We start from the raw sequence: 26,763 nt of genomic DNA on the forward strand, positions 1-26,763 counted from the left end.
ACTTCCATTATTTCTCCATCTTTCTGGTTTTTCGGATTCTTCTCAATGAATCAGATCTCCATTGATGCTTCTTATTTATTCACAGTTTCACACACTTCGTTTTCGCTAATCCGACGACGCATTGGAGCTGCGAATGACAAATGGATTTGCTATGGCTTCCTTTCCACGCTCAGCCTCAGGTAAAGAAGACGATGAACAACCACACTTCTATACATATATGTATATGCATGTATATGTGTATCTTGATTTATTGTACCTACATGTTTTTCCTTTGTATATGTATTTAATGATGGTAGAATTTCTGACTGGGATGTGTGTTGGGTGTTCCTTGATTTTTGTTTTGCTTACTACACTTATTGGGATGAGAATCTGGACTCTAATTGAGCTGTTCGAGAATGAGGTCGATGCATTGCATTGGATTCTGATTAGTTAACAAGTAATGAATTGCTTCGAAGTCTATTTTCGGACAGCTAACAAGAAAGGAGATGTTGAAAGTAATTTCTAAAGTAAAAAAAAAATCAAACTGGTTAAAGTTAATGAAACTTGGTTATTAATCCTACGAACGGTCTATTAAACTATATAACGCATCACTTTAATGGATGATGTGCATTCTTGTTTGTATTTTTGTGCATATGTACTACAATTATAGTATGAAGTGTGACCCTTCCTTATGTCATGTTGAGTAGATTGTTCATTTCTTGGCATCTTTGTTAAGGTTAGGTTTTTAAGATATGTTGATTAATGAAGGCATTGAAGGGATATTTTCTCTTTCTTGGTAGCGTATATAAAACAATGCTTCTACAATGTAGTTTTTTTGCAAAGAAAACAATGCTTCTAGAATTATATAACGTTAATATCAAAGTACTTTATTGGCTAACTGTACTTGCGAGAATAGGTTGTTTTGTTATTATAATTTGTAATGATATTTTGGTGCCTTTGAAGAGAGACTTGTGTATTTAAATAAGATTAATAGTTCCAGGGTTGTATTATGGTCCTTGATGTTTCTATGTCCAAGGTCAAGATATATTTCTACCAAGTATGTACTGGCATGTTGGATATTAAGTTTTCTCCCCCTTGAACAATTCATCAATTCATTAGTATTTCATCTTCCTTTATTTTTTATTTATATTGGTATGCATGCAGCATATGCATACCTGATTAGCATATTAGTTGTAGTTTTTCAAATGCACAAGTACAGACTATATATGGAAGAAGAGGTGTTTAGAAGTAATGATATTTCTATGTACTAAGGAATGCAGCCATTTCAACTGGGAGACTTTGATGGAAATGCTTACTGGGTCTTGAGAGAAATGGAAGTAGTGCAAATTGGTTTGCATCCTTTCTTATCTGGGAAAATCCTAGACCACCTTTTAGAAGATTAAACATGAAGTTGTTAATACCTGTTGAACCCAAATGTATATAAAGATCGCCACAAAGCTGTCAAGAAAATGGCAGTTAGGTAGCAAGTGATTAATTGATTCTCATTATTGTTATGTATATAACACCATTTGGCTGAAAAATTCCTGCTGATATCGGATCACCAATAATAAGGACATGTTCAAGTACTACCATCCTAACAAAACCCTCACCTTTGATCTTCTACTCCATCTCCTAGCATGCTGAAAAGATTAATTGATAGTAAAATTGTATGAAATAAAATATTTCTTCAAATTGTAGTAAATCTGAAATATTTCTTTTAGCACATGAATGAATGATTGAATGATTCACATAGTGGAATATATTGTTCTAATAATGGTCAATACGAAGCTTTTTTTTTTGGTACAGAAAAAAATATGAAGCCTCTTTTTTTTTTTTTAAACAAATTGATGAGGTGCTATCACTTTAGTGTTCATGGTTGTTTTTGGGATGTCCACAGATAAGTTTTAAGCTGGTCTAGTGGTTGAGGACTCATGAGGAAGCTAGTTATCATGAGTGCTGAATAAGAAGGGCTTGCAGATTTTCATCATTCTAGCTGCTTTTTCCGTAAGTATAGCCTACAATGTCCCTTGAAAATATCATATTCTGATTCCCTCTTTAATCTATTATGCTTGTGAATTTGCTTTAATTGACTCATTACTTTTTTTCTACAAACGGAAGTTTTACTCTTTTTAGAAATTTTTATATACATCTTTCAGATCATATGTCAAATGGCTCTATTTGTCTTTGAATTTTTCTCAAACTGAGTGAATTCTCTATTTTACCATATACTAACTGCTTAGAAAGGGTGAAATTAGGAGTTCGCAAACAGAGACAGAGGTTTTGCCATTTTATGTTAGATGACTATTCTATATTAGAAATTGTGCTCTTTCTATTCCCCTCTAGAGAGATGTTCCCAAGTGTTAGAAAAGAGGCCTTAGTCAGAGTAATGTTTGGTCACTGTCCCTTACCCTTCAGGTTTGAAACATGTGTACATCATAGGGCCTTTAGGAACAATTTCGAGAAGTTGTGGGAGGAGTGTTTTTTCCGGGGTTGGAAAAGATATATGTTTATTAAAAAGTAGAATGTCTGAAACAAAAGTTGAAAGTGTGGAAGAAAGGAGTGTTTGGTGCTGTTAGGGTGATTAAGTTGATTCTTAAGGAAGAAATATCTTGGAGGCAAAAGACAAAAGTGAAATTCAAGCGAGATTCGGGTTGGCAGGTTGGAAAGAAGATTTGAGGAGGAGGTGAAGAAGGTTCTCTTTCGAGTGCAGTAAAGACAAGTCCCCTGGCCTGGATGGCTTTTCAATGGCTGTTTTACAGAGTTGTTGGGACTTGATGAAAGGTGAAATACTAAAGGTGCTGGATAAGTTTCACAAAATGGAGTAGTTAATGCTGACTATTTAGGCCTACATTTGCCTTATTCGAAAGGGGGAAGTCTCATTGAGGGTGAAGGATTTCAGGCCAATAAGCTTGGTGACCAGCTTATACAAGATTATTGCAAAGGTTTTGGCTTGTTGAGTTGGAAAGTATCTTGTGCACATGGGCCTTTGTTAGGGTAAGCAAATTCTGGATGCATTGCTAGTGGCAAATGAGGTGGTGGAAAAAGTGAGGAAAAGGAAGTTGGAGGGGCTGGTTTTTAAGATAGACTTTGAGAAGGCCAACAATCATGTGGAGTGGGATTGATTGGAATTTGTATTGGAAAAGGTTTTGAGCAAAATGGAGAAGCTGGATCAGGGGCTGTTTACGATCTAAATTTTTCTATCATGGTGAACAGGTGGCCAAGGAGAAAATTTGGAGCTTCAATAGGTATAAGACAAGGTGATCCTTTTCTCACCTTTCCTTTTCACACTAGTAGTGGAAGTTTTGAGCAGACTATTGGAGAAGGCAGGGGAGGTACAACTAGTGAAAGGGCCGGAAGTCGAAAGAGAAAGGGTGAAGGTCTCTCATCTTCAGCTCGTTGACTATACAATGTTTTTCCGTGTTGGAGAGGAGCTAAATTGACGAAATCTGTTTTGGTCATGTTTCGCGGCTTTCCCAGATTAAAAATCAACAAATGTCAAGTGCTCACTATTGGGATTAAATTCACAAGTGGGTAAAGTGGAAAGGCTGGTGGGTTCATTGGGGTGTGAGGTTGGTTCTTGGTCTTTGAAGTACTTGGGTTTACCCCTAGGTGGAAATCCAAGGTCAGCTTGTTTTTGGGATTCCGTAGTGGTGAAAGTTGAGAGAAGATTGGGGGGGGGGGGATGTAAGAAGGCTTTTCTATCTAGAGGAGGGGGACCAACTCTTATTCAAGTTGCTTAGGTAGTGTGCCTCATTATTTATCGCTGTTCAAGATTCCATGTGGAGTTCCTACAATCTTGGAGAACCTTATGTGGGATTTCTTGTGGGCCGGGGTGCAGGAAGGGAAGAGAGAGTATTTCATGGAGTAGGGAGGTGGGTGTCATTAACAAAGGAAATAGTGGTTTGGGAGTTAGAAGATTGATGGCTAAAGAAATAATGTTTTGCTTGTAAAATGGTTGTGGCGGTCTCCCTTAGAAGGGGAGGGATGCTTTCTGGCATATGGTGATAATAAGTAAATATGGGATTCAAGGAAAAGGGTGGGATGCAAAACTTTTGGCGTGGAGTTCTAGTAGGTGTCCGTGGAAGGTTATTGGTCGTTGTGGATGTGAATAATCCATTAGCCAGTGCTGCTTGGTTGTGGGAAATGGGGAGAGGGTAAGATTTTCCCTCATCTATTAAGCCTATCTAGATGTTACGAAGTGGTTATTGTAAGGATGATAGTGAATAATAAATTTTCCTTTAAGTTGGGACTTCGGTTTTAGAAGAAACCTAAGAGATAAGGAAGCTGGGGAGTTAGTAGACTTGCTACAGGTATTGGAAGGGTTGTGCAAGTATTGGAAGGGTTGAGATTACATAGCAGTGAAAGGATGAAAGAAGATGGCTCCTGAATAAATGGGTGAAATTTTCAGTCAACTCATATTTTAGAAATTGCTGCAATATTGCAGGCGGGTCAATTTTTCATCTATTTGGATATCAAAAGTGCCTCCGAAGGTGCAGATATTGGCGTGGCTGGTGGCACATGGCAGGGTGAATACAAGTGATCAAATCTAAAGGCAGAGGCCATATATGTGCTTATCAACTAAGTGGTGCATCGTGTGTACAGCTGACTGAGACTAGTGCTTGTCACAATTTGAGGCCAAGCAAATCTATTTACATTAAAAATATATACACGGCTGACAAAAATACCCTTGACAGTAAAACAGTAAAAACAATAATAATAAAATTAAAGACACATGTTTCCAACACTCCCCTTAAGCTGGAGCAAAGATGTCCACCATCTGAATTTTAATAAATTTATGTTTTTCTTCACAAAAAAGAAAAAAGGTACAGAAGCCAGATGTAGACCGTCTCTGTGTACGTGAACCAACAGAGTCTGCATCTGTGAAACAAGATACACAACTGAGATTTTGTAGTATAGCGTGCCCATGATGCAAATTTTCAACCATTCAACAAGACACGAGCAATACTTGAGTGGGTGTGTGCTGAGAAAAATTCAGGTCACCCTTGGAATCAATCTGACTGCCAGGTGCAGATTTATCACTCTCCCATTGTAGAACTCAACTGTAGTGATGACTTATGAAGTAAATACTAGACATACCTTGTATAATAATCGGGAACCAAAAGAAGACCAAGAATAATTATCTGGGATGGGCTGGAACCGAAGAAAATAGGGTCAAAAAATCCAGAATCTAGCTAAAAGAAATGCAAGGAAGCAACAGCAAAATAACCCGGACCAAAGAGCAGCCAAACCACAAAAAATTGGATCAAACAGCAGCTGAACAGCAATAAACTGGACTAAACAGCCGCAAAAAATGTTCCAATCAGCAACAAGAAGAGCTGGAAAAATCAGCCTACCAAAGCTGCTGAAGAACACGGAAGCACCAAAAAAAAGGTCAAAAGGTCAAAAGACCCTTTGGCACATCTGCAGATGCAGTAAAATTCCCAAAACAGGGTTTTAGGACCCCAAATTGAGAGAAAATAGGAGGTATGAGCCTTCATAGAAGGTGGCCACGACTGGGCCCACTTCCATAGGGGGTGGAAAGAAGTGGAAAGATGAGGGGAGTGGGTGGCAGCTGCTAGAACGTGGGCTAGAGTTTTTTCACAATATGAGGTGTAACTTACTTGTCACAATATGAGGCCATGCACATCTGTGTATATTAGAAATATAAAAAATACCCTTGAAGGTAAAACAGTAGAAAAACGAAGCTAAAAAATACCCTTGGGTTTAATTTATTTATTGTTCATGCAAAAAATTTGTTTCTCCATACCATTATATGAATCCTCAGCAAGAAGAAAAAAGAAAAAAGATAAAAAAAAGGATATATAAACTGTTCCAAGCAGGATAAATGCAGGTTTATTTGAAAAGGGAATTTCTCGTCATCTTCTTAAAAGTATCTTCCATGACATTTTTCTGTGTCTTCATATTTCTCATTTCGTTATTCTTTCCTATAGACTCTCCATTGAACTTTTCATAACATAAAAAAAAAAATTTGTTGCTGGCAAAAGTAAAAAAAATAATGGTCAGTTTGAGATGTATCTTGTTCGAGATGCTGATTATTATTCATGAAAATAAGTGTAGGTACAACAATCAACAAGTCCTTTGATTGATCACAACACATTTTGAACACAGATAAAATAAGTCCTGGCACACATAATTTTTTCCCATTATTGCATAAATTTACAAATCTAACTGGTCTGTCTAATTCTTGTTCAGAAATTCTAAAGTTTGTATTATTGAGAATTTTCATACCAAAGCTGTTGGTCCTTCTGCTGGATGCATTTTACTGTAAGTTTGACATCTCACTCCTAGAAGATTAATTTTCACTGTGGTGCAAGTTGACGGTACAATGACAGCTTTGCTAATGCAGTTGTAATCTGTTGCAGATTTTGATGTTAACAGCTTATTCAAAATAGTAAGCCTTTTTTTTTTTTTGGGGGGGGGGGGGAAGGCATCAATATAGTGGACATATATCGTCAGAAGTTTTAGGAGATACCCTAATTTGATTGCTGTTGCTGTTATTTCATTGTTCTGAGTCTGGGGATGAGTTTGATTCTGTGGCTGGCTTAGCTGCAGATGGATGGGTGCATGAAAATCATATCCACTACTGATGGTATATGGAGGTCCGGAACTATTGTTTTCTTCATTCACATCCCTTGCTCCGTAAACCTGAGAGCAAAAACTTCTGTTTAGGCTTCGCCAGAGAAGAAATCTTCACTTTGCTGATATAATATTAACATTATGGCCTTATGCTCTTGGCTTAGTGATATCTCATTTTATTTCTCTCTTTCCTTCTACTCCTCCCTCCTCCCTTTTCAATGAAGTTATAATGTGTTCAATAAATGAGAAAATTGAACTTGATGGATAGATTTTCTTACAATTACATGCAGCCTTTTAGACAATACCTTTTTCTGCAGTTCCACATTCTCTTTACCTATGAGGTCTAGCTTCTTATACAGTTCGATATTCTCTTGATGTATCTGATTTTCCTGAAATAAAGTCAACAAAAGTTAGAAATTAAGCATGAATTAGCCCCCAGTAACATGAATTCCTAAATGAACTGGGAGAAATCGAGCCAATTTTCTTGAGCAACCTTCTGGTTCAGTTCTTTTATTTCATCATTTAATATCTGGTCCTGCAGAAAAGGAAAAAATTGAATGTCCTGCATGTGCTATATATAGAAGGGATCCTTAAATTATTAACTGAGATTGTATAATCAGGGCTAAGACTTTGATACCTTTTTCATCCGGACACCTTTCAAACTCATCTCCAGTTGGTTTTCCAGGTTCTGTAGATCTTTGGTGCTCAAACCAGATAGTCCTTCCCCCATTAATTGCCTGCAGATTTCACATAAATTTTTGGGGTATACTCTCTCTTATAGTAATTGATATCCACTATATCTCACTTTGTTGTGAAGACACTAAGTTTTTCCCAAAAAACCATCATCTTGCTTTTCAAGGGGAATAATTTATGTGTTTTAGCAATAGTCGAGTAATGTCTCGAAAACTATAGTTTAAGTGAGTCTATATTAGTTTCATTGTAATATTCTTTTAATTAACAGGATTTTGTGAAGCATTCTTTATGAAATTGCTATCAATTGGTCTAATGAAGTTTGTCTAGGGCAACATCGCTTTGGGAGGAAGCAAAGGGGATATCCACATTAGTTTGGCATAAATTAGGTGGACTGAATTACAAGTCCATTCTTAGGCTTGCGAGCTACATTAGCAGTTTTCAGGCTTTGGATTATTTGTGTGACTATAGTGGTTCTGAGCTACATTAAGGTTCCTCCTTAGACCTTTTCAAACCAAATCAAAGTTGAAGTGCTTTGACATACTGGTTCCTTCTTATGCTCAGTGAAGTGCTATTATTTCCCATAAGAAAGCTCAAATGTGGCTTCTAGGAGAAGCCCAAATTTTGAGGTTTTCCAAAATGGGTTTATTTTTGAAGCAGGTCTCCTAGTTTAATGAAATTTCTAGATGGCTGAAAATACCCTTATAATACCACTTTTGCCAAATAATTATAAATAGAAGGTCTATTAAGCAATGTTACTCTTTGTAATTTACTGCTATCACAAGCACATCTTCCACAATTCATCTTGTTTGGTTGAGAATTTTGAGTTGTTTGTAAAGTTTCTTTTGTTACTATTTGGTAGTTGTTACATCTGATGGACTTCCTGTCCATATTTTCTTCAATTCCTTTCCTTTTATAAAATTTGCCTTTTGCTATGAAATAAAAACTTATCCAATTCTGCGGCCAAATAGTCTGTTCAGAACCAATAACATTCCTAGGATTGAAAGCTAAATAAGCAAACAGTTTCTGAGTTCAGTGCATTTTACAAAGATGTACTGCTAGAAGCATTTCACTACAAAGTTCTACTTGTCATATAATGTCAAATGGACGGTCTTTGCCAAATCCAATTCCCATTAAGTAAACCTATAGATTGTTAAGTTGATCGATATATTGAGTGTTTGGTTTATGAAAGGCATATGAGCCTGGAGTCTCTCTCTTGGGTTACTCTTTCTGCCAAGTAACTGTCCAAACTGTTGATGGAGATACACACTATTGGTAGTTTTCTGGCTGTCCTTGCAAATTGGACAACTTTTCCTTCACCTAAATACCTCTAAAGCCACAAGATTTCTGCTTAATTTGTTTCACCACAAGTAACCTTTAAAACTTTCCGATTTTTGTGAACATTATCTACTGAAAATGTTCTGCAGGCATCACTTTCAGACATTGAAAAGTTTCAGTCTTCAAGACTCAAGCTTTCCACCTCAAAATTAATACAAAAACCCTGTACTCTTCTACAATCCTAAGCCTTCGAATCCACATTTACCAGACCCAAAGCCAACCATTTTAATATCAGTGGCCTACTTTCATTAGGCTGTACTACTTGTGCTGCTTTGCTGTCGGAGAGATTTGAAGGGAAGAAGAGGGGTGTGGTGTTGGGGAGGAGTGCAGTGATGGCTGTTTTGTCAGTAATTTGGATGGAGAGAAATATAAGGATTTTTTATGATCTTAGGGGGGAAGAGGTGGATAATTTGTGGGAGAGAGTTTGGTTTTGGGCTTCATTATGGGCGTCACTCACTCCAGCATTAGGGAGTAGATTCAGGGACTACTCGTTTTCTGCAATTATCTCTAGTTGGAAAGCTGTTGTTTGTTAGGGTTTGATTATTGCTGTTTGACTAGGATCTAGAGCTTGTTTATTTTACTAGAGCTGTTTTACTACTGTTTGGATTTTATAATATCCCAGAACTTGTTATCTAGAAACTCTTAGGAAGGTGGACATCTTGTCCACTGTATTGTACTAAGTACTCTTTTTTGTTTTCATTAAATGAAAGCGTGGCTGTCATTAAAAAAAATTAGGCTGTCCTACTGGTCCACCACTGCCACTGTACTTTCTTAATTTATGTAAATAAATTGTTCTGTTTCATAGAAAAGAAAAAGCCTCTTTTCTTTTCTTCTTCCCCATGTCAAAAAGGTTTTGTGGACTTTAACTTTGATAGTTGGATGAAGCCTAAATTAGTATGATCTTGCTTATATGCAACACAGTAGGCACTTTTATTATGCATATTGACATTTTGGTACTTCCAATTTAACTCCTAGTTTATATTGAAGATTCATTATCAGGCATGAGATGATTGTACCTGTGGCATTCTTGCAAGTACTGCAATTGTTGCCTCAAACTTGCTGCCTCCCTTTGCCAAAACTAGCAAGTACACAAACACAAAGTATTCTTATGCAATGTAATATGAGATATACAAGATGATCATTTACATGAGCACTATAACGTAGTTCAAAAAGCACTAGAATAAAATATCTTCTAATTATTTATTTGAATAAAGTGCCAATGAGTTGGTGGAAAGGGAGTTCAAGGCTCAGAACTTATAGGCAAAAATCAATACTGAGATGATGCATTTTTAATTAATTAGCTCCTGTTGGTTTTCCTAGTTTTCTTGTTAACCCCGCCCACCCCCCCCCCCCCCCCCCTCTTCCACAAAATAACCGTCCACCCAAAAGTTTTAACAAATTTGTTGACAAATCGACATCGCTCCGAGCACCTCCCACAGTCGTGTCCAAATTTTTTTTAGTGAAATTAAATTGCAACATGCAAGAATATGCGATCAGAACTCTTCCCACCTTTCTTACAAAGTACACCAATGTGGAGATACGCATACAAAGGACCTTCTTTAGAGCATGTCACATGTTTTCATCTTCCCATGAAACACCAACCAAGTGCAAATCTGCACTTTAGTTGGAAGTTGGAACCAGCCTTCCAAACCAACTGACTTGGCTTAAAAATGAGCTCTGACTTATCATTTTCATATGAAGGAAGAAAGACTCACAAGAAAAATTGCCAGAAAATGGGCTGACCAAAATTTTTGTAAATTCTAGAGAGATTAATTATTAGAATTCCAACCTTCTCCTTAGACTTGTGCACCCGATCCCAACTAATTATATGATCTTTTCTTCCCTCTTCACTCATCTCCCATTAGATTTTGGGAACCATGGCAAATAATTGTTGATCTACGCACGTAACATCTTTTAACTTTCAGGAACAGGGGTAAACAAAAAAATCCAACATGGTATCAAAGAAAGAGATTGTGAGGATTAAATCCTTGTAACGCAACCTCCCGATATAAGCTGAAATATCATATGTTAGGCCCTCTATTCGTGGAAAGAGTCTCATATGTAAGAGTTGCATCCTAACTTAAGCTTTTGAGTAGAGGTAAAACAACAAAATGCATCATAGTTCAGATCTTAGAATGTTGGTTTTGTTCCCCTTGTGCTTAATCACTTATGAGAATCCACTCCAATTACCTCTTGCCCTGTCGCATTTTTACTTTTATCGTAGTGAATTGAAAAATTATTTTGTTTATTGGTTAGACATTCATTTATGTTGAGGTAGGACCTTTGGTTTATGTAGCATGTTTCTTCCACAAGGTTGTAATCGTATCCTATTCATTTCAATCAATACTTCTTGTATACTTCAAAATATGTATTTGATATTTGATGTAGTAACCAACGATAAATTTTCTACCTTAGAGACATAACTGACAGTTCTTGGATACTTTTTAAGATGTACCTAGCACATTTTAATAAATAAGAGATACCAATCTTTATCTGTATATCAGTACATACTCGAGGTGAGTGACGATGCTTAGGTCTTAAGATGACACCCTTAGCTCGGAGCCCCTTAGGTTCAAGTATTAGGGGTCATTGAGCTTGACTAAGGTCAAGCGTGTCCTCAACCAAAGTTGAGTTTGTTCTCACTAGGTTGATACTAGGGTAGATCCCTTCCTCGACTACAACCATGTTGAGTTGGTAATCAAACGAGGATCTTGTACTCAAACCCAAAGTCTACCCGACACCACGTGGCTTTGATTAGCTGTTAATTTTACCTAGAAGAACAAATTATCAATTTTGTAATCAAAAGTTGCCATCATGAAGATGTTGGTTTGAAAAGCCTTTTTATGGACCGCCAAACTTGTGACTTAGAGAACATGATTTGGACACCACTTGAGATTAAGCCTATAAGTTTTTTTTGGGGTTAAACCATGTGTATTAATTTCTCAATGTACTTTTTCATGTTATAGTGCTACACCCTTACGACCGCCTCTAATTGTAGGTACGCAATGAATCCAACTTATCTCCCCGTGGCCTTTAAAACCATTTAAAATTTCATGTTTAAGAGTCCAAAATTCATCCGTGATCAAGTAATAGTCCCACATATTACCATTACCACCAATCACATATTCTTCACTAATTGTGGCAATTAATTGGTACCCAACACCTTACCATTACCACCAATCACATATTCACACATCTTGACAATGCATCCTTGCTCACAACAAAACATTCCCACTTAATCGTGGAAACTAAAAAAGTCAGACACACACTTGTCTCATTACACAAGAAACACTCTTGGTCATAATTGGGATACTAGCCGAACTATCATCTCTGATACCATTGGTTGATTGGTGAATAATTTGTAATGATTTACGCTAGTGTCAAACTTCTAAGCATTGTGAAAACTTGATAACATGGTTCTGATACCACTTGAATCCAGAGGCACCATTTGGTCATTAGCCAAACCATATATCAGTACAGGGGAATACACCCTTGAATGTGGATTTCAAGTTTCAACAGATCTTTATTTCCTGTCAACGTTACTCTGCAACTACTTAAAATTTTAAACTATATTTGTTTTCTAGCATATTTTGAATCAGTTTTCCTAGCATTGTACCAAGTAGCAACTACCATATTGAGGTTTTTCAGTTACCTATTGTTCTTGGTTCTCACAGTTGAGATTTCTTGAAAATGTTGTGACATCTTTTGGGCTTGAATTTGTGGACACATTCACCAATATATAGTCATGTTTCAAAATATATAATGTTTTTAATTCTCTTCATGAACTTAGAAATATTTATGCTTTGTACACAAGGAATGCTTTGGTCATGCTCTCTTCTAAATTTCAATCAACTTGCATAATTATTTAAATGATGCCAATAGAATCTTTTTCGCAAGTTGTGATGATGACATTCAGAGATGCAGCATGTTGATGCATCTGCAAATATGTAGATATGTGATGCCTTCTCAAGTTCAAGTCTCTGATTACAAAGTTGATTTTTGAATGACAATTAGCAGAGAGAATAGATGCTCACTGGATTAAGTACCAAATGGTGGGCTTGGACAGGAGATCATGGATTATGAATTAGAGACAAGAACTGTTGGTAACTGTTTACCCTTATTTTGATTTAAGGGAAAGTGGAAGTTGAGGAGGACAAGTATGTGTGGACTGTGGAGAACCTGTAGAATGGCATCAAGAATAATCTTGTGAGTGAACCATGGTTACTGTTTGAAGGAAGATTTGGTTTATGACTACCATCTCACATACTTTAGTTGAGATTTGGTTGTCTAAAATTGTTTTGCCGGCATATCTAGAAGGCTAAGATTTTTTAATTACATGCTGACATGATTGCATGAGCCTGTAGATACCCATAACTTGTATGAAAAAGGCATGGGATTTGGCAGGTAACTTGCAAGACATTCTTTTTAGTTGTACAATTGCTCAATTAAGCAACAATTAACAGAATAGCACTTGAATGTATGCATAAAGTAGTACAAGTGGTGTCTCTTTTAGATTAATGTTTGCAGAAATTAGATTAAGCAGTTTTGGTTCATCCCTTCACATATAGAAAGGTTTTCAATTTCTATCTAATGCATCATTTGGATAGCTTCATGACTAGTGAAGGAATTGTATCTTATCAATTTTTAATAATATTATAAGGGTTCTAGGCACAAGTTGGTTTATTTAGTTTGGGTGTACTGGAAGGTATAGAAATTTTGGAAACATGAAAGTTGAACATATGATGTTATCGGTAGACTCTGCTTAAATGTTTGTCTTATTACATTAGCTGTTCTGGTTGTACAAACTTGTACTGATCCATATTTTAAGTCATTCAAATCAAATAACTACTCTTAATTTCTTTAGAGCATGCTCAGGCTTCTGTCCAACATCATGACATCTGTCGTACACACTTATGCCAGGCAGAGCAGCTTCCTCTCAATGAGCCCTAACGAATTATTTTCATGCTCTTTGACTGTGGGGCTTGAGACATTGAATGAGTTGGTGATCTACCCCATTGAAAAATTTACATCGACTCCAAAATGATCCAATTAGGTTTCTTTCTTCCCCGGATATATCAAAAATGATGAGCAATGCACATTTGTCCTGGAAAGTTGCACTTATTCTGACTCATCGTTTTCTTAAGATTAGTCATCTATAATCTCCTCCTCCACATTTTTAAGTGGGAATGGCTAAACTACACCCCTGCTCTCTCCTTCAAGCCTTGAACAGTCAACCTTGATTGGTTCATGATTATGAATCCAACTTGAGCTTGTGGACATGAAATCACTCAAATTAGTTCCCCTTCTCATTATTTGATAATGTAGTTCACCGAGCCAAAAATAAAGAAGATAATAATCTTACAAGAATATTAGAGGAAATTACAGATTTGGTCTACTTATTTTATATCTAGTTCAATTTTGGTCAACGATTTTTTTTAAGTTCTGTTTTGGTCCACTAATTGTTTCCTTTGTTCAATAAAAGTCCAGATTTGTGATTTTAAATCCTTAGGTTGTGTTTTCTTCAATTATAATTGAAGTATAAGTTATATTTCATCATTTCTTAGTCATAAAAACAAATTTGGAGTATTAGAATCTAAGAGAATTGAGATTGGGTGAAGTTTGAAAAATTGGCAGTTTCGGGTACCCTACTTTGGGGTCAATTATCTTCAGTTTTAGAACTCCAATTTGAATGATCTTTATATGGTTGTAAAGAAGAAATGCATAGCTTTAAAACAAGTATATGTTTGCTGAATTTGGGTGAGATTTGATAGGATAAAAGGCAGGCCAAATTTGAGAAAACAAATCTGCACCTTTATTGAACAAGTGAAATAATTAGTGGACCAAAACAGAACTTAAAAAAGATTGTGGACCAAAATTAAACTAAGGACAAAATAAGTAGACTAAATATGTAATTTCCTCAGCATATTATGTTTCACATAAGCTTGACAAAGTGATATTTATAAGGATATCTTTTTACGGTTTAACTTTAGAGCATTATGTCATCTCGATTTATGTGATTGCTCTGTAATCAAGTTGTATCTCCCAGAGGAAGAACCTCTGAGATATCAGCTATGGATAATATACACAAAGACTTGTAGGAACATTAGTTATTGGAGAAGGATTCATGATATCCTATTTTTGACACAAGTTTTCAATAGGGCTTACTCCATATTGGAGTTTAATAATTCGAAACGTCTATTTTGTAGGTTTCCATCAAAAGATCATACCTGCAAAAAATTAGGTAAATCAGAAGCCATTTACTTATAAAAATTAAATGGTCAACATTTTAAATGTTTATTTTGTTGACTATTTAATCTTTGTAGGTAAACAGTTTCCAATTTACCTAATTTTTTACAAGGATGATTTTTTAATGGAGACCTAAAAAATGGTTTGGATCATTGAAATCCTATATGGAGTGGGCTCCATTGAAAACTTGTGTCAAAAATAGGATGTCATGGATCCGCCCCCTTATTTATATATGATATGTTCAAAAGTCAATGTTCTTTAACCTCTGCCCATAATGAAATCTGCAAAAAATGTTGGAAGAAATTCTCTCCTTGTGTTCTGATGTTTACACATAAGCACGAGCACACGCTTGCACACATACACAGGCTGGATAAATTCTTACAATTTTCTACCTTAATGCCATGAAGTAGAAATTAAAATTACATGCATGCGTGCTAACATGAATTGTTTTTCGGGCCATTTAGGTGCATCTCATATTTTTAACTATTGCCTCTTGTTTTATCTAAGGAATTAAATTTTGACAAAAATTAGACAGAAACGACATAATTTGTTATCAAAAATACGGAAATTTTTAATGAAACTTTACTATATGTTTATTTAACATATTATCTACTAAATTGATAAAAAAACATTTAAAAACTCAAATTATATAGTAGGTTTTATGTAATAGAAGGTGAATATAATACGCGCTAGAGTAAATACTGTTAAATAAAATTAGTATAATGAATAAATAAAATTAATATATTATTTATATTCTATAATCTATACATTAAACCCTATATATTTTAGGATATTAGATTTTAGGTCCTTTATAATATTTTTAATTATTTTTTTATATAAAAATATATTAGAGTTTAGGGTTTAAAATAACTAAACGAAACCCCAAATCTTTTTTTTTTCTTTCCAATGGCCCAAAGGCCCCAAACCGCCCCTCCTTTTTTTTTTTTTTCCTCTTTCCTTACTTTTTTTCCCTGTGCCTCTCTTTTCAGTCTTTTTTTTTTTTTTTTTCTTTTCTTTCCTTCATTTTTTTCCCGTGCCTCTCACCTAGCCAAGCTTTGTCTTCACTGAGTGTAACAACCCAAATTTTGGCTTATGATAATTTTGTTACTTAAATTTTTCAAACTTGTTTTAAGGTTTGTTTAAAGGAATTAGAAATTTCCTTGAGTTTATTTTAACTAACTTAAACCTTTGATTGTGGTTCTAGAGCTTAGTTGTGTGGAAATGAATTTTAGAAAAGGAAAATTTAAGAATTTGGCCTTATTATTATTTTTGGAATTAAATTATGAGAGTAGGATTTTTCATAATTTTTTTGAAAGAAATTTGACTATTTTGAGGTCATAGGAAATTAGTACTCATTAATACTAGTTCGTAAGATTTTTCGGTGAATTATTTGGAGTCTCGAGCTATTTTTGGTGAATTTTCGAAGTTGGAGAAAATAGAAAATAGGAATTAATTAATTGCTGACGCGGAAAATTTCGATAATTTCGGTAAAATTTCGGTGAAAACTTCACGAAAAATTGTTGAATATGTGTTTCGATTTTGGAATCCTAAAAAAACGAAATTTTCAGCGAAATTTCGAAATTTAATACCTTGGTTTTATTACATGCGAATATTTTTCTTTTCTTGTTTGATCTCAAATGTGTACTTGTGAATATTTGTCTTTTCTTGTTTGATCTCCAATGTGTATATTCTGCTTACCCTAAAGGTCTTCCTTTTCTTATTGACTTTAGTACACTAAATATGGTGACTACCATTTGGTAGTTGAGAGCAGGTGATTGTATTATTCTACTGATGAAACAGTAAAAGTATTACTTAATAGCTCTCTCCCTTAGCTGAAACTCAAGGATATTACCTACTATGCATAGCATCCTCCACAGTAAATTGATGACAAAATTGCTCTGTTTGGTATAAAGTTGTCCAGAAGTGTGTGTAAATCTGTTGTTTTATAAATGCTAATAGCTCTCTCTCTTTGATGAACCTCAAGGATATTACCTTGTCACCTTTTTTTCTTTTTTCATCTTAATCCCTGAATTTCATAAAGTATGAAGATTACTTGCCCACATCATTTCTGTCACCTTTTTGGTCCAACTTAAAATGATTGTCATTGTCGACTCATTTCGTGCATTTTTCTGGGCATCACATAAGGAATTTCTCTTGGGAGGCATTACTTTACATTTCCAGAAACCATATAATAGCAACAACTATGGAACTTGAAATATGTCTTCTATCATACTGCAATCTTGGAATAAATTTTTTCCCTGGATTAACATGTTAACTTCTTCTGTTTGTTGCCTCAGAATTTTGACACCCAGAAATCTTTGGTTAATTAAACTTCAACCTGGATAGTATTAGTAGGCTTATCTATAGTCTTTGGAATAAAATCCCTCTGATTGGAACTAAGTTGCAATATTCTAGCACTGCTGGTTGGCCAAGACAAACGAACTATTATTCAATGGTATTATGCTGAAGCTTGCAACCTGGAACTCATTCAAAAGCTTCAGCACCAACATATGTTCTCTTGGGCTTTTGTTCTTTTCTTCTGCAAATGCAAACAAATAGGCATTAGCTCAAGGCGTTGCCTCATTGCAAATGGAATGTTTTACACATGATAAGTTATGCTTCTCTTGGCGTAGCATCTACCTTTTTCCCTCGTCTATTATCCCTGGAAGATAGGCTTCATCTTTAACGCCACATGTTCATGTTTGTATTGACTCCAGTCCACCCACAATCTCCTGTCATGTCTGTTGACCTAGAGCAAGAATGTGAAATGGTTCCTTTTAGCACTGTGGTTCTTTGAGCTACATTCTTCTTTTGAAGAGTGCTTGAGATATGGATAGTTCTCTTCTCATAGAGAAGTAAATCTAGGCTTGATTTCTAAGGCATTTCCTTAAGTAGCATCCCTGAAAGTTATTATAAACTGAATGTGCTACCCTTGCTTAAGAAGCTCTGGTTGGTTGTCCAAATATATAGAAGAGAATCCCTTGTAGAGAACACACCAAAGTGTTTCGAGTACTAGACTTTTTTGCTTCTAGAGGAAAATTTAGAATTTTAATTTCAACATATACTGTAAAATTGAGTTGCTATTTGCTACCCTGCTTCAGTTAAGCTCTAACAAGTTGTTTGAAGCTCCCATGTTAATTTTTAAGTGAAATTATTTCTGCTAGATAACAAAGAAGCTTTTTCAAAGCAGTCTATTATTCACAACCATCATCAGGTGAACTTGCATCCCTCCAGAACTCTTCTGCAAAGAAGCTTTTTCAACAACTTTCAAATGAGGTTTTTCACTGTTCTAGGCTTTACTAATATATTGGACAAAGATTGTGTCCAACAGAACTGCATACTAGGTTCTTCGAAAAGATAAAAGAAAAGGGATATTTGGGGCCAAGATGTTATAATGGGCAATATAATAAGTCACTGATTTTTCACATGAGAATGCAAGAATGGAGAAAAGGTTTTGAATTTCGAATTCTTTAAGTTTTATGAATTTTCAACTAGAGTAAAATTTGAAACCCAGATCCCACTCTACTCATACAGTTACCATTTGGATTCCATGCTTCACCTCTATGCAGGGATTTCTTATGGTCTTTTGTTCATGTGATCCAATAAAGAGGTAGTTCGTTTGTCTTGGCCAGGTAGAATGCTTGGATACTACAATCCTAAATCATATCATAATCACACCAATAGACGTAGCTGAGTACCAGTTTTCAAGAAATGCATATAGGAAAACCTAATATGCGAGTAGCATCAAATATTTGGGCACTAATGCTTTTTATTTGCAGGAGCATTACATGTATGAATACTTTCCTATTTTCCTCTGGCATTGTAGTTTGGGAGGAAGACAGATATATTAAGAACTGAGTTCAATCAATACTTTCTAGGATCTCCACTTTCTTCTTGCTCTTTTTAACCTATATATCAGTAGCTTTCTGCAACAACTGCATCATAATATGAAATTGGACTACGATTCTAATGTTTTAACTATCTTAACCAAACATAATCTTATGATTCTAATGTGTTTGATATCACCTGCTGCTTTGATGGTCTGTTAATTTGTTTAGCTGCTTTTCTCAATTACTCTTTGTGTGTGTCTTTCTTGTGTTACATGTGGCAAAAGCAATTCTACAAAGAAATCTGTGCAAACTAGAATTTGAAACTGGTGCAGTGCTTTCCTAAACCTTTGCAAAGAACATTTTTTGGTTGACATACAATCTAAATTTATATCCCCCTAGACAGTCACATGCACTTCCATAATGTCAATTTAGTTGAAAACTTAAGCATTTCGAGCTCATCTAAAGCTAATCCTATCATATCCTTTTCCAGGAAGTTCGATTTGTGACCAAGACTATTGGCTCTAGGAGAGTCATCTCTAGTTGTTCCTATGTTCGGTTTTCCATAATCTCCCTAGTAACTAATGCAACAAGGTTAAAGAGGTTTATGTTTTTTAGTGTATGCAACTAGAAATAGGCAAACTATAGACATCTATAATTGAAGAACTGCAATGCTCGGATAGACTGTAAGTTCAGCACAAGAGATTTAATACATCTAATATGAAAGGAATTGTGCTAGCTTGTGTGAATCCTTGTTTAACCCATTGTAATGCTATTTTAACTGCACAAGGCTTTTTTTCCAAATGTTTGACAATATCACATAGATATTATGCCTCTATAGATGCAGGTAAAACCCAACAGAATGAAATTTGAGTACTTAGTGGTGAGTGGTACCTTGACTTCTGAAGCAGGATTCAGCAGATGGTGATGTTCCTCTTTCAGTTTGTTATAGCGGTCGATTACTGATTTCATGCTGATGAGAAGAGTATGGCATTATGAGATACAACAATCATGAACTTTCTGATAATTTCTTAGCTTATGGACATGCTGCTCATAGTTATTGTAAACAAAATTAAATACACATTATTTTGATGATATATTTTCTGTTTGTCCTTTTTTTATTTATTTTTATTTGATATCTCGATCTACTACTGTGTCTGGCACTAATGTGTTTGCTACAGTGCTACTACTGTTGCTTGTAATGAATGATACCTGAGTATATATCAAAAATTTCATAGCAAATGATTTTCTACCCTATTCCATAGTTGCACATGGGTTATAGTGATTGTAACACAAGATACACAGCAAATTGTTGACAGAAATGTAGAGTGAATACTTATGATTTGTCTAGATAAAGCAAAATGCTGATGATTTGATCTCTGATTAATTTGCCAATGAAATACAATTGAGGACAATAGCACATATATATTCTGTAAGACACAGAAAGAAAATGGAAGAAAGAGCAATTGATTTGTGTCGTCATCAGAATATGTTACATTACTTGATTTGTGCCATGAGCAATTTAGACTTATTTTTCTTTACATTTGCATTTCAGTTACGTTCTTTACAATTTAGACTGCCTTGCCGGCCACTACTCAGCACACTTGGATTTAAAGGACGAAATCTGCCAACAAGATCTATATATGAGACAACAACATGATGAACTCAACAACTAGGCTTAAGGACAATATTTCTATCAATCTACGTACGTAGGCTTAAGGATCAGTGATGACAATATATATGAGACAACAACATGATGAACTCAACAACTAGGCTTAAGGACAATATTTCTATCAATCTACGTACGTAGGCTTAAGGATCAGTGATGACAATAATGTTGATCGAGGTGGTGACGATGATTGTTCTAGGGGTGGAAGTGACAACAGTAACGGTGGTGTGGTTGTTGTGACTAATCTTAAGATCTCATTCTCTTAGGATTTGAAAATAACACATGTTTGGGTGAACATTTAAATAAGGCCATTTTAAATTCCATCTATAAAATAGAAACCCTATCTTAAGTCCCAAGACTGCTAATCCTATTTGCCAAGGACACCTAGTTTCTCCTTGGAATTAGAGAGTTAATACCAACAATTAACCTCTTTGACATATTAAATTTGAACTTCGAGCACACACCAAAACTGTCGGCAACTGATAAAAGATTTCCGCTCATCCCCAACATTTAGAAAAATGGGAGACCACAACCTCTTTCCTATACCCTCTGACATTTCCTCCACCGAGTGATAACCTCCTTAGTCCTCAGCACTAATCAACTCAAAGCAGCTATTACCAGAGTAAACTAAAAAGAAATCGTGATTAATGGATCACTAATTTTCCTAAGATACCTCATCAAACATCCCTCTTAATTATCTGTTTAGCATAAACCCTTAAATTAATTATATTATACGGTTATAATTTAAACAAATAAAAATAAAGAAAACATGCAGATAATCAATCTAAATCCTTTGAAATAGCCCTAATGTGATCTAAAACTTCAAATTTATTTTGTTTTTTCATAATCCTTTACAACCTCATTTGCAACCAAAACTGCATCTAAAACAAAAGTCGGTGCGTAATAAAATGAAATTATTTACTCAAAACTTTCGTCAATCTTATTGACAACACCTTCTCTAACACTTTATATAAACTTAACACCAAAATGTAGCCACTAATTAAAATCTTCAAAGAATCATATCCCGGCCCTTTGGAATGAGCCAAATGAATGTCTCATTAGTTAATGTTTGAAACTCGACCACAAAAAACTGTTAGGTCCCATGTCACAATTCAATGACGCACTCGATCATCACATCAGTGTGACACCCTAAAACAACTAATCACTAAGGAGGCTCTTTTTAGTGGTAGCCCAGAACGAACTAGTACACGACTGATGTGAGGCTCAACACTGCTGTGTGGTTTATATAGCCCACATAGCAGAAACAGTTTTTTTTCAAAGTCATAGCAATCTCAAACTGGACCTAAGTGGTGAAGGTGAGTGTGGTAATGGATTAAGATTAGTTTAGATCCAAGATTCAAATCTCTTCATTGTAACCAAAAAAATTCCCTATGTCCTCGTCAGAGCTCAAATGTTTTATATTGCAATGCCTTTGAGTCCACATGACGGTACCAAGTAGACCTCAAAAAGACTAGTCATTAGTGAGGATCCATGTAAACTTACAGTACAAAACCAATGTGAGACTCAACATATGCTTGCAAAACCACACTAATCGAACTAGGGTATCATAACTTATAGGTATGCACACACCACATAAACGCGACACTCCATAAAGACTAGTCACTAATCTGGCTAATTTCTTCTTGATCGATCTTCTTCTTCTTCGATCCATATTCTTCTTTTATCGTTTTTCGTCTAGAGTTAGAGGTATATTTATTATTCTTTACATTTCAATCTTTTTTCAACCCAAATTAGAGGTATCTTCTTCTTCTTCTTCCATTTTTTTACCTACGCCAAAAGTATTTTCTTCTTCCTTTTTTGACCTGATCAAGAGGTCTCTTCTTCTTCTTCCATCTTTGTTGATCTGTGTTAGAGGTACATATTAGTCTACCTATGCATCCCCTGGTACTGATTGAAACCCTATAATTTCTTCTTCTACCTATACATCTTTTGCGGGTCAAAATATATTGAAACCCTAAAGTTCCCCAAAAGTTCAAAATTCTCAACTTGCAATATGGTACATGCATCCACCTATGCTGGAGGTACAATTCCACATATTGTACTCTTTCGTTGTGTTTTTGGAACTGGTGTTTTGGGGCATTCAACTTGTGGTGTCATCACATAGTGTTTGTCACACATAGGTTGGTGTAGAAGATGAATATATTAGAATTTGTGTTGGCTTTGTTACCTTTTTATTAGATTCTCTCTTTCTATTTTGTCTCCCAAAGTGGAGGCTTACCGTGTTCTCATTTTTCACAGATGGTGTTTATATGCGACTTTCACAATTGCTAAAGACTTTTTTGGATTGGATAGGTGTTATAAAATTTGGATCCGTTAGATTGTAAGATTTGACAACTAAAATTGTTGGTCTAAAGGACAACTAGCCAAGTAAGTTGAGCTAAAAGCCAAAATTCAAATAAGAGTCATTCTAGTGCATTTGTAAAAAAAATTAGTGCATCTGTTGTCAAAAAAATTCAGTGCAGTTATAAAAATACAACAAGTGCATTTTTAAAAAATCCAGAAATTGTCCTTTACACCAACTTTTTAAGTTAGGGTCCTTTACACTAAATTTATTAGTGGTTGATACTATGAGATAATTTACTATAAAATTTTTAGAAATAAAACCATTCAAAATTAAGAGTAATAAATGCCTAAAATCAGGGATTTTTCATGTATATCCATTATTTACCTCGGACAAATAGACATACAAACAAAAATATGAAATTGGTCTAAATAAAATAAAAAAGGATTGAGTTTAAGTCTTAAAGCAACACACTTTTAGGCTAGAATCTAAGAATTCCATATATATCAATAGAGCAATCATTTAGTGGGATCGATGAAACTAATTTTTATAGCGGGGACAAATCACAGATGGATATGGTAAATGTAGCACTAGCATGCCTCATTGTCCTTTACACCAACTTTTTAAGTTAGGGTCCTTTACACCAAATTTATTAGTGCTTTGGTACTATGAGATAATTTATTATAAAATTTTTGGCAATAAAATCATTCAAAATTAAGAGTAATAAATGCCTAAAACCAGGGATTTTTTATGTATATTCATTATTTACCACAGACAATTACACATACAAAGATATGAAATTGGTCTAAATAAAACAAAATAAAAAAGACTTGAGTTTAAGTCTTAAAGAAACACACTTTTAGGCTATAGAATCTAAGAATTCTATATATATATCAATATAGCAATCATTTAGTGGGATCGATGAAACTAATTTTTATAGCGGGGACAGATCACAGATGAATATGGTAAATGTAGCACTAGCGTGCCCCATTGGCCATTGCCATCCCTTTCCTCAAACTTTATTTTTCTTTCTTGAGAGCTTGAAAAGTGAAAAACTTCTCTTTTATATCACTTGATCAAATTGATGAATTGAGACATTCCTGAAAACTTGAATCTGTATAACACCCTTGCTTGAATTAAGGCCCGCAGGTGTGTATGGTACTAAGGTGCACTATGAAAATTAGAGACAAGTCTCTAAAGCAATATGCATGGTATTGTAAAGCACAACCTTATATAAAAAACTTAACATAAGGGACAAGTGAATGACGACACATTTAATGGTTGGATTTACGTTAATTAATTATTAATTTTATAATTGTATAAAATCCAACCATTGAATATATATATATATATATATATATATATATTATCACTCACTTTTCCCTTATGTTAAATCCTTCATATATATGAGCCGAACTATTGTAAATGATGTGATAAATAGTAGTTGCCATGCATACTTTTCTAGCTGGTCAGTCTTTTTGCTAAGAAGGGAGATTCTAAACACTTGATAGTGATTCCGGCCTTTACCAACCATTTGGGCCTGACATCTCAAACTTCATCTTTTTCTTAATTCGTTTTTTATTTTTTCGTGAGAATTTGAAAAGTGCAAACTTCTCACTTGTAACTTTTGATAAATTTGATTAATTGCAACTTAGGGGTGATCCAGTTGAAAGAGGTATGACATGAACACAAAGAGACGGTTGCAAGATGAAGTTTACTTGATAAAATCTGTAAAATAAATAATTGTGAGCTATGGACACAGAATATCTCGTGCAACACAAAGCATGCAATTATGGACGTCAAAATATGCATGCATGGGTTGCATGAGGACTGGTTTTTATAGCAATTCTGAATACCAAATTTCCACATGCAAACTTTAGACCTTCATGACTAGTTTGTCGTTTGGTAAAAAGTTATTTCTGAAGTGAGAACATCACACTTCTAGGGACCAAAAAAAAAAAAAGCACACAAACATATGTAGACTCTCTCTCTCTCTCTCTCAGAATATATGTGATAAAGATTTTTAAACTTAAAGAATAAATGATTAATTAAGAGGATATATGTCTACTACCTAGATTCCTGATCCCTCTTCTTTGGACATTATCACATGCTAATTAACTCCTTGTACGTTTTTCCCTCTTTGTCATTTCAAATAATCAGCTCTTGCCTATCAAGAAGAGTAAAGTTTCAAGAAGCTATACCTAATTGAAGCCTATATCACACATCGTGTGAAGCATTGCCTATAAAGAAGATTAAATTAAGTTGCATGTACATATATATATATAGTTCCATCTGTAACTAATTCCTTATCACAGTTATAGCTTTATAAATTCGATCCTTTGCTTATAGACAAGTAGAAGAACCAACCACATAGCTAGAATAATTAAGTATTAATTCCAAATTAATATCATCCTTCAAGACAATTAACCAACCAATATATATTTATCCTCCATCATCGATCCAATATCTTCATGTTTTTCCAAGAAAATTGTATCACATATAGCAATATTTCGGTCCAAAGATAAATAAAACAATGATAATTAATTTCTGTCTCAACTAATTAACTCAATAATAAGTCCACTGACCTCCATCCTATGCTATATATACAAGATGCATATATATAAATCAAAACATAAATTCAGCTACAAAACCAGCACTAATCAGCTAGAAAAATTAAGATGAGAGAGAGAGAGAGAGAGAGAGAGAGAGAGAGAGAGAGAGAGAGAGAGAGAGAGATGTAATTACCTAGAGCTGGCATAATCATAGAGCCTGCCTGTGCTGGAGAAGATAATGAGTCCAACCTCAGCATCACAAAGGATTGATAGCTCCTTAGCCTTCTTAAGCAACCCATTTCTTCGCTTCGAAAACGTCACTTGCCTGCTCGTCGAATTGTCTATCCTTCGGATCACAATCTTCCCTCTCCCCATCTTCTCTTGATCAATATCAATCTTCTTCACTCTTTAATTCTCTACTAGATCCATCCGTGCATCACATACATACACACACAAGCAGAGAAATTAAGAAGTTAATTACTCACCATAAAATTTAGAGCAGTTTTCCCATTTTCCTAAAAGGGTAATAAAAAACTCAAAACACATGTCACCACCAAAACAAGATCAACAAGATATTAAACCAAGAAAACCCAAAACAGCAAAGATCATGATCAACCCAAAAAACCCACTTTTCCTTTTTCAATTTCTCATTTAATTTTTTTAATTTTTTTAATTTTTTTTTAATTTCTTTTTATTTCTCAAAAGAGCAAGGTATGAAGTAGAACTTACTGGTTTGAAAGTAGAAACAAGCTAGGGGACTAGGAAGACAGTTGAAGCTCCTCTCTTTCCTCTTCTCAGATATATAGTCAGATCAGATGTACCCAATAAAAATTTTTAAAATGCAATTTTTATGCTTTATATGGAAACCTGCCCAGGTCCTTTCTGTATTTTTAAGGAAACATGGGTGGTCCGATGCACCCAAAACCACTGAGTGGTTTAACGTCTGGATCACCTCGCCCACTCGCTCGACTACTCAAAAACCATCCTACTCGCTCTCTGAGGCCATTATTTCTTAGGTGAATCAAACCGAGGACTGTTGACAGCGTGAGAGAATCGTTAAGGTTAAGAAGAGAGACAGGAAGGGACAGGTGTAAGCAGGTTAGAGCGAGTGTGGGGCAGTGGGATTGGGAGCGTGGACAAAAGGGTATCCTAGGAATCTCAGAGGGGCCCGGGATTCTTGGTGGTGTGGAAAGAGTAGAAATTATGGCAGAGATGACGTATAGATGACTGACACGTGTGGTTTGGAAAACCGAGGTCGGTCTCTCTTCAGTTTTTGGGTTTCTGAATTCTGATTGGTCGCCTCTTCTACCCAGCTGTGCTCCTTCTAGGGGTCGGCAATGGGCCGAGCCGGGTTCGGGCTTGAATTATAGAAGCCCAATAGGGCTTTTGGGCCGGGCCGGGTCAGGCTTGGGCTTTAATACACAAGCCCAAGGCCCGCCCATCGGGCTTTGGCTTGCGGGCTTGGAGGGCCGGGCCGGGCTAGGCCCGAACGGGCGGCCCAAAATGGGCCCAAAGCCTATTTAGACACATATATATCTTCAAAAAAAAAAAAAAAGGATTTTG

At 35.3% G+C, this 26,763-nt stretch overlaps 1 protein-coding gene and 1 long non-coding RNA gene across 5 annotated transcripts; one reads left to right on the forward strand and one right to left on the reverse strand.

The window, feature by feature from the left end:
* On the forward strand, positions 1-21,198 carry LOC147277196 (uncharacterized). 2 transcript variants are annotated; one of them, XR_015123758.1, is made up of 6 exons: positions 1-179; positions 1,877-1,983; positions 6,193-6,264; positions 19,519-19,662; positions 20,233-20,353; positions 20,451-21,198. It is a non-coding gene; the product is annotated as an uncharacterized LOC147277196 (long non-coding RNA). The 2 variants fall into 2 exon arrangements; XR_015123757.1 differs by lacking the exon at positions 19,519-19,662.
* AGL44 (AGAMOUS-like 44) lies at positions 1,279-26,017 on the reverse strand. 3 transcript variants are annotated; one of them, XM_086252986.1, is made up of 10 exons: positions 25,930-26,017; positions 25,394-25,616; positions 19,572-19,650; positions 9,621-9,682; positions 7,214-7,313; positions 7,070-7,111; positions 6,882-6,965; positions 6,473-6,645; positions 1,590-1,619; positions 1,279-1,367 (listed from the first exon to the last, which is right to left on the reverse strand). In XM_086252986.1, the coding sequence occupies exons 2-10, from the start codon at positions 25,573-25,575 to the stop codon at positions 1,292-1,294; spliced, it is 828 nt and encodes a 275-aa protein (XP_086109112.1). In that variant the 5' UTR covers positions 25,576-25,616; positions 25,930-26,017; the 3' UTR covers positions 1,279-1,291. The 3 variants fall into 3 exon arrangements, with proteins under 3 accessions (XP_086109112.1, XP_086109113.1, XP_086109114.1); XM_086252987.1 differs by having other exon boundaries at positions 25,394-25,619; positions 25,930-26,016; XM_086252988.1 differs by lacking the exons at positions 1,279-1,367; positions 1,590-1,619 and adding an exon at positions 6,237-6,353.
* Between the last annotated feature and the right edge of the window lie 746 nt (positions 26,018-26,763).

Source organism: Dryas octopetala, chromosome 8, assembly GCF_963921425.1.
Source record: "Dryas octopetala chromosome 8, drDryOcto1.1, whole genome shotgun sequence".
NCBI classification, from domain to species: Eukaryota; Viridiplantae; Streptophyta; class Magnoliopsida; order Rosales; family Rosaceae; genus Dryas; species Dryas octopetala.